General features: G+C 29.8%; 1 protein-coding gene across 4 annotated transcripts in view; it reads left to right on the forward strand.

Moving 5' to 3' along the window:
- The window catches only part of Ntan1 (N-terminal amidohydrolase 1), a 45,944-nt gene that overhangs the window by 29,315 nt on the left and 3,866 nt on the right, over positions 1–12,763 (forward strand). For 3 of the 4 annotated variants that reach the window (XM_085660994.1, XM_085660993.1, XM_085660992.1), the window contains 2 exons: positions 11,117–11,304; positions 12,470–12,535. In XM_085660994.1, coding sequence (XP_085517120.1) covers positions 11,118–11,304; positions 12,470–12,535 — 253 coding nt within the window. In that variant the 5' untranslated portion in view covers position 11,117. Of the gene's footprint in view, positions 1–6,359; positions 6,607–11,116; positions 11,305–12,469; positions 12,536–12,763 lie in introns of those variants that run through there. The other variant, XM_035872221.2, reaches the window with a different exon arrangement.

Raw genomic sequence — 12,763 nt, forward strand, 5'->3', positions numbered from 1 at the left:
AGAAGAAGAAGAAGAAGAAGAAGAAGAAAGACGCAGACGAAGAAGAGCGTGTAAGGACGACTACGACGAATAAGAAGAAGAGAAGAAAAGAAAATAAAGGAGAAGAGAAGACCGATGGTCGCGATACGATCTGACCGAAGAGAAGAGAGAGCCGCAATGGAAAAAGGTTTTAAACGTATACGAAACGCTACGTCGTCGATAGCATCTCTCTCTCTCTTTCTCTCTTTCTCTTTTTATCTCTCTTTCTCTTTCTATCTCTCTCTCTTTTTCCCTTGGCATGTATACAGGGTGGGCCAAAAGTTACTAGGTGATTCGATCAAAATCAATTATTCATTTTCTTAACTGAAGATTAATTTCTTTCTCTTTTCTCTTTTCTCTTTTCTCTCTCTCTCTCTCTCTCTCTCTCTCTCTCTCTTTCTGTCTATCTATTTATCTCTCTATCTACCTATCTATCTCTCTCTTCTTCAGATTTTAAAATTACAAGTTCATAAAATGTACCGAGGAATAAGGTTAATTAATTATGCAAGATTAATTAATTAGTGAAGGATTATTGGAAAGAAAATTGATTTATAAAATTGTTCGTATTGTTTTATAAAATTGTTTGAATCGATTAAAGAAATTTTGATCTACCTAAAAAAAACTTTTGGCTATCACCCTATATGTCTCTCTCTCTCTCTCTCTCTCTCTCTCTTTTTTTTTCTCTTTCTGTCTTTTTCTCTTTTTCTTTCTCTTTTTCTCTTTTTCTTTCTCTCTTTCTTTTTCTGTCTTTCTCTTTCTCTATTTTTCGAACCCTCGCTCATGAAGGGACTGCAACGTCCGGGACTACAGTACAGACTCTCTGACGAGAATTTGAAAAAAAAATCCCTTTACATCTGATTAAAGGAACGATCTCGGTAGAAAATCTTAGGAGTAAGTTCGTCTCTTTGGATGTTTGCCTTGAAAGGAATAACGATACCAATTCTCTCTATGTTTTGATTTCTCTAAGATATTCACAGTAAAATATAGGACTTTATTCTCTTTTAGTACTTCTTTTTGTTTTTCTTTTTCTTTTTTCTTTCTTCGTTCTGTTTCTTCATTAATTTATACAATTGTCGTTTTTTATTGATTCTCTAGATACCATTTTATAGATCAAAAAATTAAGGCCATTTATGAAAATAGAGCCTGAAGAAAAATTAAGACCTGCTAAGGCCCTAAGGAGGAGGGTAGAATAAATAAATAAATAAAAGAATCATTCTTTGAAATATTTTGCGATTTTTTTTTTTCTTTTTTTTTTTTTTTTTTTTTTTTTCTGTAAAAGAAAAAAGTGAGAGAAAAGAAACAGACAAAGAAAAAATTAAGAAACATTACGCATCGTACAAAAAGAGAAAAAAAGAAGAAAAAAAATAAGAACATTACGCATATCGTACAAAGAATTTATCATCATCGCTATCATCTTTAATCATTATTATCTTAATCATTATCATAATCGTCCTCGTCGTCGTCGTCGTCGTCGAAAGGACATTTTTCTCAATGACGATCATCGCGTCGCGTGGTATTTCAAAGGTTTTCTTCCGTCGTGATATCCGTTCCCCCTTTTCGAGAGAGACGCGAGAAGGATTCCCATGATGCACGGAAAATTAGAAGCACGCCGACCCACGGTATATGAGATTATACGGCACGGTGGGCATACGCGGCCATTGTTGCCAACGAAAATTACACTCTTCAAAATCCATTGTACCAGATTGCAGGTCCCGTCGTCGGATTTTCTTCGACGACCGTGAATCACCCCCTTCCCCCTACCTTCCACCCCTACTCACCGTTTTAAAGTCCAGCGTAAATAATTTCTTTTTTCTCAATTTCTCTCTCTTTTTTTTTTCTTTTTTTTCATTCTCATATACACACACACTCTCTCTCTCTCTCTCTCTCTCTCTCTCTCTCTCTCTCTCACTCTCTCTCTCTCTATCGATTAATTATCCAAGAATAAAATATTATTTTATGATATAAAAAATTGTAAAAAAAAAAAAAAGTAACAAGAAAGAGAAAAAAAAATTTAATTCAATTTAATTTAATTTAATTTAATTTAATTTAATTTATTTTAAATCATCATAGATATAACATCATTTGAACGAATAATGTTCGCGTGTCGTCAGTTAAACGATCGATTTTTTTTTCTTTCTTTTTTATTTTTTTATTTCTTTATTTTTTTATTTTTTTATTTTTTTATTATTTTTTTTTTTTTTTTTGTTTTTTTTTTTTTTAAGGATAGATAAGATCTTATATATCGTACGACCTAATGAGATTAGTATAAAGGTTATTATTGTATAAGAGTACTTTCGAAAACGACTATCGAGTCTTTCAAAGTTAAGTTACATAGCAGGACATAGATCTCGTTCGAGCATTCCGTTCCAGGTTGACTTGAGGAAAGAAAGATCGACAAAATATATATATATATATATATATATATATATATATATATATATATGTATGTATATATGTATATATATACATATACATATACATGGGATCGAAGGAGAATACCGTGAGACGTACGATCTGATAAAGATCATCCGAACGAACGGAACAACCGAGGCGAATGGAAATTTTACGAGGGACAAATTTATCTTTTATATGGCTTGCTCTCTCTCTCTCTCTCTCTCTTTTTCTCTCTTTTTCTCTCTTTCATTCTCTCTTTCTCTCTGAAAGAACGATCACGAATATCAAAGCGAAGTTAATCGATCACTAAACTCAAGAACTTTTTCAGAGTTTGAAAATGAACTCGATCACGATTGTTATACAATATCTTACGATCACTTTTTGTTGTCGTAATAGGTACAATTGAAAAATTTTTATATGTCATTCGATCGTAAAGGAAAAGAAGAAAAAAATATTGGTATAATATTTTTTATAGTCAAAAAGAAATTTTCAATTATTCCATATCCGATTCTCGTGTTTAGTACGATCGATTGAAAAATTATAAATTATTTTTCTTTTCTATTCGTATTTTATAATTTAACCTTATATATATATTTTTTTTTTCCTTTTCTTTTCATTTTTATATTCGTCTTCCTGTTTCTTTCCCGATATCTTCGACTTTCGATCGGACAATTACGCTTAGAAACTTAGAAAGTGGGTGCGCGAGCCAGACGATCTCGATGCTTCTAAGCATTAGAACTATTCTCGAAACTTCTTATTGTATGTGTATATATATATATATTCATGTTTGTATGCATATATATGTATATATATATATATATATGTAAAATTACTATGTATATTTATGTATATGTCTTTATGCATTTATGTATACGTAACATGGAAGTTATGCAAATGGCGGACTTTGATCGGCGATAAACAGCCATTCTTATTTTTTTTTTCTTCTTTTTTCTTTCTTTTTTTTTCTTTCGTTCCTTTTTTTATATTCCCTTCTCCATCTCATTGACGCTCGTTGTGTAAAATTTCGGTATTGACGTCAACCAGTTCCTTTATTCAGATTATGACGGAAAACGTGCGATCGGAAGAATTAGAACATATTATCAGACGTAAGACGTTCTAACGTTCTAACGCTCTTTCGATATCTCCTTACAAGATTACGTATTATTCGACCCAACATTATATTTTAAGATAAAATCTTCGAGAGGAGAAAAACTCGATTATAATTTCTTGTCTAATATATTTTGTTTGTGTCTCTCTCTGTGTGTGTGTGTGTGTGTGTGTGTGTGTACACGTAATTAAACAATTAAATTACATCATTGGTTTTATTATTATATTATACAACTTTTTTGCAATTTGTTAATTTTTATATTTAAAAAAAAAATATATATATATATGTATATTACTTCTCTAGTTAGTTTCTAAATGTTTTGTTATTACGATTATTATTGTTGTTGTTGTTATTATTATTATTATTATTAAGTTATTAAAATTATTTTCATCTATCTATGAAAATAGAAGTTATTTGTTTCAGTGATAGATATCTAGGGGGAAAAAAAAAAAAACAAAAAAGAAAGAAAAAATAAGAGAGAGAAAGAGAATGGTGGAAAAAGAAGTAAAGAAATAGAAAATGATTAATTTGATATACTTCCGATCGAAAAAAAGAAAAAAAAAAAAGAAAAAGAAAATAAATAAATATAAAAAATCATTCGAGCATGCAAGTTTTGCTTTTGTTTTGTAAAACGAAAAAGAAAGAATGTTAAAGATAATTCATGCATGTATTCGATGTCGGAATGTTCGTAGTGTGACTCAGGCTGGTGGATAATCGCGATTCCAAGAAAATGTTTCGCGTGCTCGGAGATACGAGGAGAGAAAGAGAGAGAGAGACAGAGAGAGAGAGAGAGAGAGAGAAAGAGAGATAGAGATATAGATAGATTGGAAGAGAGAGAGAGAGAGAGAGAGAGAGAGAGAGAGAGAGAGAGAGAGAGAGAAAGAGAATGTTGCGAGAGCGTCACGCGAAGTATGAAATTTTATGAAATTACGAGGAGAGTTAGGTACTCGAAAGTATAGGGACTTTTTCTCTAGCCCTTTTTTCCTGATTTTTTTTTTCCTTTTAATTTTTTTCTTTCTCTTTTTTTTTTTCTTTTTTTCTTTTTTCTTTTTTTCTTCTTCATCGAAGCTACCTTCGAAGGATAATTAAAGCGTATCCTCTCGTCGGCGACTCGGTGCATCGAGTCGTTCGATAAGACGACGATCTTACGTACGTACGTACGTTCGTGTCACACTGATCATCCTCCTCTCGTGTAAGTAATTTTCCACGAGAATAATCTTCAAGAAAGATTACTATCGTAAGTACGTACATATATATATATATATATATATATATATATATATATACACCCTATGGTGCCAACGTTTTACAACGTCTCGTGCGATAACGTAAAAGTATTGCTTTTAATTCGACAATTATAAAAAAAAAAAAAAGAAGAAGTAGAAAAAGAAAGAAAGAAAGAAGGAAAAAGTGAAGAAAAGAAAAAGAAGAGAGAAAAATATTACCAAGAAATTCAATAATTTAATAACAAATGATACGGGAACGAATGTTGGAATCTCATATATTCTTTATTTGATTTTTAATCGAAGGAATAAAATGTTATGGGACAACGACAAAAATTTAATATCGATACAACAATAATTATTCCAATCTCTTAATTGTTTATTTACTTTTATTCGGAGATAAAAAAAAAAGTTGTAGGAAATAAAAAGAAATTTTTTTTTTCTTTTTTTTTTTTTTTTATTATTATTATTATTATAAATAATACAATGAGAATTTTTTAATTAAATTCGACTTTCTAAAAAGAAAATGAATTAAATTGTTTATATAATAATGATAATTAATGGAAATTAATCAGTCGAAGTAAATTGTATTTTTATCGAATTGTTTGGATTAGATTTAACGCACATAAACACACATACACATATTTGCAGATATTATAGCATTAACATTATTATAAAAATGATAGAAAATTTATTATTAATATGAAAAGTTTCATGTAAATGGCTTCTTACGAGAATGAAAGAAGGCTACATTTTCTCTTATCAATTTACCTAATTCATATTTTAATCCAAGACAAATATTAATTCAGATTTGCTCGATCAGAAAAACGAGTAGAAATGAAAGATCATGATTTATGATCATATACATATATATATGCGAAAGAGAAAGAGAGAGAGAGAGAGAGAGAAAAAGAAAGGGAGAAATAATGACGCTCGCTCTCTATCTCTCTATTTCTTTTTCGGCGAAATTCATATTTAAAATAATCCTAATTTCGTAATTACTTCATCAACGAAGATTAAGAAATTTTATATGTTGAATAAGTAATCTAATATTATCAACAAAATTGGATAAATTTAAAAGAAGAACAAAATTAATGAAAGAAATATTTGACATGTTCGAATTAGGTGAAACACTCTGTGTATGTATATATACATATATTTTTTTTTTCACATACACGCTCGTATGCATACGCACAGACATGTTTTTAGAGATGATCCAAACATGTTATTTTCTCGGCTTCTCTAAATGTATTTCATATATGCATATACTTACATACATACGTACATGTATATTATATACATGTGTGTGTGTGTCTGTGTCTGTGTGTTATACGTATACGTATGTATATCTGATGAGTAGAAACAGTTTCGATTGGTCTCGCTTGGATTTCAAGCCATCCCACCAAGAATACTCATATCGAAACTGACAGCCAATCAACGTGCTGACTGATAAGGGAAGCCATAATTAGTGCGATTTGTTAACGTGTCGGCTGACGGAATCGAAGGAAAACACCGTCGTCGTCGTCGTCGTCGTTGTCGTCGACGTCGTCGTCGTCGTTGTCGTCATCTTCATCGTCGTCGTCGATCATTAGTCTTACTGCTACTAAATTCTCGCTCGATCGATCGATCGGCTTGTGCTCGTTGGATCACTTTCTTTCTTCTGCGTACATTTTTTTTTTTATTTTTTATTTTTTTACCTTAATTATATATATATATATATATATATATATTTCTTTCTATGAACCGAAAAAGATCGAGAGCTCGCGTGTGGTGTGAAAAAGAAATAGATATAAATAAATATAAAACAAAAATTAATCAAACAACGCTAAAAAGTGAATGAAGGGAGTGCGTGGACAAGAAAAGGTGTGAGTTTATTTACCTTGTTGTAATAGAAGAATGATTGAATAAAGTGCCATTGATTATTTATTATTTGACGGAATGAAATGAAGTAGATGTTATTATATATATATTTTTATTCTTTTTTTTTTTTTTTGTTTCTTTTTTTAAAAATTCTCTTAAATTTTATTTTCAATCACGAGGTGAGAACTATTTTTTTTACCTTCTATTTCGTGGTAAAAGTGATATGTGTACAAAATCAAAGTTTATACGAAATTAATAATGATATAACGGGTGTGTACAGGAACTAGGATCGTATATAAAGGGTGTACTTTTTATGTTTTTTAAGAAAAAAAGTGAAGGAGAAGAAAGCAAGTAATTAAATCGTTTCATGAAATCGACATGAATTGAAATATTTAAAGAAAAAAAAGAAAAAAGAAAATTTTTTAATTATCTCCAGAGAAAGAGAGAAAGAGAGAGAAAAGAATATCGTAAGACTTCATTAATAATACTGTTTTTCTTAGACTTTATCGTTCGTCAGCAATGTTAAAGACATCGAGAGCTTCGAGACTCAAGCTCGTTACGAACGATAAACGTTCTTAAAAAAGAGCACGAGAGGAATGAGAAAAAGAGAGAGAGAGAAAGAGAGAGAGAGAGAGAGAGAGAGAGAGAGAGAGAGAGAGAGAGAAGGAAAGATTAGCTTTCCAAGGTCTTAGATCTTCAAAATTTCCAACCACTTCTACCCCTTGCCATCCCTCTCCCTCCCCACCAGTGCTCCTTTTATTTTTGTTATTTCGTTTTTTTTTTTTTTTTTATTATCCTGATAAGCAATTTAATTTTGAATATCTTAAAAAATCATCGTTCAAAAAATAATCGTTTATTAATCAAATAATTCTATAAATAACATCATCATCATTATTATTATTAATTTTTTATTATTATTATTATTATTATTATTATTATTATTATTATTATTATTATTATCATTATGAAAAAAGAAAAAAAAAGAAAGAAAAGAATCGTATAAATATCAAAAAACTTTATTCTCTCTTTTAATGAAGATAAAAATAAAATTTCGATAAACTCAGCGAATCATAATAATTCTTGTTTGATAGATCTTACAAAATCATCCTTTAAAAGTGATCGTTGATTAATAAAATAATTTTATAAATAAATTCGTTATTATTATTATGAAATATTATTATTATTATTATTATTATTATTATTATTATTATTATTATTATTATTATTATTATTATTATTATGAAAGAAATTGTGTAACCATGACAGATTTTATTCTGTCGATAATATTGATAAAAATACATTTAGATAAATATCGGAAAAACATTATGATCGATTCCCTGTTCGAAGATGTTAAAAAATCATTTCCAAAAAAAAATAAAATGATTGTTTATTAAAACTTCTTCTCGAAGAAAGAAAAAAAAAATAAAAAAAGAAGAAAGGAAAACAAAATCATACAGACAACTCGTTATTGTTATTTAATGTAACAATAATATTGTATTAATCTTAATGCGAGTGCAAAAAAGGAGGATATTTAAAAAATAATCTAAAAAGAGATAATATTATCTGATGATCGTGCGAGTCGTCGATTTAAAAAGAAAGAAATGAAACGAAGGAATTAAATATAAATGACGGGAAATGTTAGTCCAAAAATTCCTGGAGTTGATGCTTTTTTCTTTTCTTTTTTTTTTTTTTTTTTTTTCCAAAACTTTTTAAGCTTGATCTTAAATGAGGAGGAAGGAAAAGAAAAAATAAAAAAGAGAAAGAGGTCTGATCGGATTTTCTTCAAATTAGTTTTTCATATGGGTTCGCCATAATAATATCTTGCAGATCATGATAGTTGGAATGAAAATTTATAGGCTGATTATCCGAACCAGAACTTATAATTATTACGACGTATTTCTTTTTCAATATAGAATGCTAATTAAGTTTCGTGTGACGTATCACATATATATATATATATATATACATTTGCATGCACGAGTATTACACGCGGACGCACAAATATACGTAATCAACTATTATATATCGGAATAAAACGATTGATGAATATGGAAGGAACGCGTTTGCAATGTAAATCTGAAATATTTGTACGAGTTAAAAATGATTTTATTAGACTTTTCGATACTTTTCATGTATTTTTTTTTTTTCTTTCTTTCTTTATTTATTTCTTTATTTTTTTTATTCTTTAATTGTTTCTATTTTTTTTTTTCCTTATTTTTCTTCTTTCCTTTTTTTTTCTTTTTAATTATACGAAATGTTTCTTACGTTTTACTGATACTTTTGTTTTTCTCCCTAATTTTTTCTATAAATCCAATACGTTCGATTTTTTATTTAATTTTTTTTCCTTCCTCCCCCGACCCTTCATTATTTCTTCGCGAATATGATCTGTCTATTTATATATATCTACGTCGACGAGATACTGCGAAAAAAAAGAAAGGAAAGGTTGGGATGTGGAAAGAAAAAAAAAAAAAAAAAAAAAAAAAAAAAAAAAAAAAAAAAAGAAACAATCGAATAGGAAAAATGTGTCGAGAAATTTAGAAACGCGTTTTAGAACTCTCGCCACTATACGGCTCGCTAAAAACATCTGTTTTCAAAGAGAACCATCTATTTTAAAACCTAAGCCACACGTGGGAACGAGTTTTTGTCGAAATGGGACAATTTTTCTTTTTCTTCGTCTTTCATTTTTTTTTTATATTGCTTTTCTTTTTCTATTAGTCAGACTTCTCTCTCTCTCTCTCTCTCTCCTTGTTTTTTTTTCTCTGACTTTGTTTGTCTGTCTCTTTATCTTTCTATCTTTATTTTTCTCTCTCGTTTTCACTTGTACGATTGCTATATTCTAAACGCGAATCTCTCTCTCTCTCTCCCTCTCTCTCTCTCTCTCTCTCTCTCTCTCTCTCTCTCTCTCTCTCTCTCTCTCTCTCTCTCTCTTTCTCTGTCTGTCTGTCTGTCTCTCTTTAACTTGCATGATGGCCAAATTCTAAACGCGAATTTTTAGACTTTCTTTTACCTCTGCTTTGCACTTCAGTTTCTTTCTTTCTTTTTACACACACACACACACACACACACACACACACACTCGATCTTTACTTATCGAGCGTTAATTCGGATAAATAAATCGGATCGATCCAGCTGTAATCGTATTTCCATTTCTTTCTTCCTTTTTTTTTTGTTTTTTCTTTTTTTCTATGTTTACAAACTACGCATTCAGGTTTAATAAATAATACAAACATAAATGTATAAAAATGAAACTTATATGATACATATGTAATCTATGTAAGCCCGTTTCTCCTAAAGTGATGCAATCCACCATTTTGATTTTCGATAATAGAATCCTCTTCTTTTTTTTTTTTTTTCCTTTTATTCGTGCCAAAAATATTAATCAAGGATCTACGTTGGTATTAACGACAAAAAGAAAAAAAAAAAAAAAAAAAAAAAAAGAAAAGTTTTGAAAACTTTCAAAGGACTTTTAAAAATCGTCTCGAAGATTAATTATTTACTTATCAATTTTAATTAAAGCTAACTCGTTCTTCTTTTCTTTTTTCTTTCTACACTTTTTTTTCTCTCTCGGCCTCCTTCACATCTTCTTTATTTAATTTATTTCATTTATTTATACTATCTCGTTAAGCATATCATTTACAAAAGAAATATTCCTCGATGTAGTCACCCTTAAGCGACCTCCCATTGCATTTATCGTTATATTGTATACATATACATATATATATATATATATATATCCTCTTTACAATGAAGTCCTCGAACGATTTATCTGGGTGCACGATCTATACACGAGGCATTATGACAAAGGCGGTAACAGGATCAAGAGATCGAAGATCACAGGCAGCCCAGGCATTGTTGGCACTCGTGCCAACCCGTGTCGGCCGTTCCGTTGTGTTTAATCGTGTTAACAAGGAGGACTCTGGGGACAAGTCTCTCTCTCTCTCTCTCTCTCTCTCTCTCTCTCTCTCTCTCTCTCTCTCTCTCTCTCTCTCTCTCTCTCTCTCTCTCTCTCTCTCTCTCTCTCTCTCTCTCTCTCTCTCTCTCTCTCTCTACATATATTTATATATATATAATATATACATATATATAATATGTGTGCATATATGCATATATATATGTTAAGGCTTTTACTATTCTCCGGATTTACGGATATCAAAGTTTTGAGTATCCGAGTACTCGGGAGCAAAAATTTATATTAAAGTATTCGAATATCCGAATAAATTTTTTTCGACGACCGATTAAAACCAACGAATCAGATATTTTATACAACAAATGATTATCAATGATACTGTCTTCTTGTATTTTTAATGAAATTTGTAAAGGGAAAAAGAAAAAAAAAATGGGGTAAAAAAGAAACCATTTTAAATTCCATTTATACCAGGGATGAGGAGATCCAATTGATTTTATCAATTAAATATCTTTATGGACGAATATATGATCGCAAATATTATTAATAATATAGATTTGAAAGAACATCGTAATGTAGTAATGTATATGTAATTTTATAATGTTTCAGAATGGTGTTGGTTGTAAACGGGGTCCTTCAGGAAGATGTCCCGACGGACAGTAGGTCCTTGTACGTGTCACATCCCGTATATCGTGAGACCGCCGCGCAACTTCACTCAATGCCGGCTAAATTAGTAGGCCCAGTTGGCCTTTTGTATGTCCAACAACGAGAAATGGCCGCCACATTGCCACACGATAGTTAGTATACAAATATTTTTCATTCTATCAATATTTTTTAATTTCCCATTCTGATCTCATTTAAAGTCTCATAATAATTATATATATATATATATATTTAATTTAATTTAAGTATATACAAATTATTTCACAATATTTGATATTAGTCATAAAGAAAAAAAAAATTTAATTATACATTTCACATTTTATATGAGAAATAAATTCGAATACGTAGAAATTAATTATAATCGTGTTTAATAATAATAATAATAATAATAATAATAATAATATGTCGATTAATGGATCAATTTGTTTTCAACTTAAGATTTCTTCGAAAAGAACGTCTTTAATGTTTGTTACTCGTATCTCTGCTAGTGCTGCTCTCTTGTTTAAACATGAATGATTTAGAGATTAGAAGAAGAAGGAAAAAAAAAAGAAAAAAAGAAAGACTTAGAAACTTGATCTAATACACTCTCAACCATTCATTTCTTTCGAAAGATATCGATATAAAAGAGACTAATATAATACTATATTGCCGGACTTTTTGCGATATCGTCCATATAATTATGACGCAACTTGCTTTTGTCAAAAAAATTGAATTAGTTAACAACATAATGATTCATTTCTAAATGACGAAACGATGACGGCAAATATATTAAATGCAATCGATAATAATTATAAATATTTGATATCGATAGCTCTCTAAGTGATCCAAAGTGATTTATTAAAAAAAAAAAATGAAAAGAAAGAAATTAAAAAACCATTACTCCTTTTCGAGACTCTTTTGCAAGTTGATTATTTTTTTTTTGCAGATTATAAAATTATAATGTTAACCTGTAATATACTACTAAACCTAACTAAAAGCGTAAAAGATTACAAAAAAAAGATCAATTAATTTTTAAAATCATTTAAGTACTTTTGACTATCGTTCTATATAATATCTTCCGCTCTCTCTCTCTCTTTCTCTCTCTCTCTCTCTCTCTCTCTCTCTCTCTCTCTCTCTCTCTCTCTATCTATCTATCTATCTATCTGTCTGTCTGTCTGTCTGTCTGTCTCTTTCTCTTTTTTTTTTTTCAAAGCGCAAGTAGCGTGAGAAAATAGGCTTACCACGACTTATATATACTCGTCGAAGAGCCACTTTGGAATTCACCGTACTAAGTGCTCTCCTCTTCTTTTCCTTTCGCAGAGAACGTGAGCATCCTCGGCTCGGACGACATGACTACGTGCATAATCGTCGTCGTGAGGCATTCCGGTAGGTATACATTATATATTTATATATATATATATATTTCTTTTTATGTAAATACCATAGAAAGACAAGAACGACATGTAAAAGTACTTACATATCTACCTTATATCCCGGCCAAATGAAAAATTGGAAAACGTGAAAGAAATTTAAAAGAAAAAAAAAGAAGAAAAAAGATAGAAAAGGAAAATTGAAAAGAAAAGAAACAAAAAAATTATATTAAAATCCTTGTAA

Source organism: Vespa mandarinia, chromosome 13, assembly GCF_050613455.1.
Source record: "Vespa mandarinia isolate Hongniang chromosome 13, ASM5061345v1, whole genome shotgun sequence".
Lineage (NCBI taxonomy): Eukaryota > Metazoa > Arthropoda > Insecta > Hymenoptera > Vespidae > Vespa > Vespa mandarinia.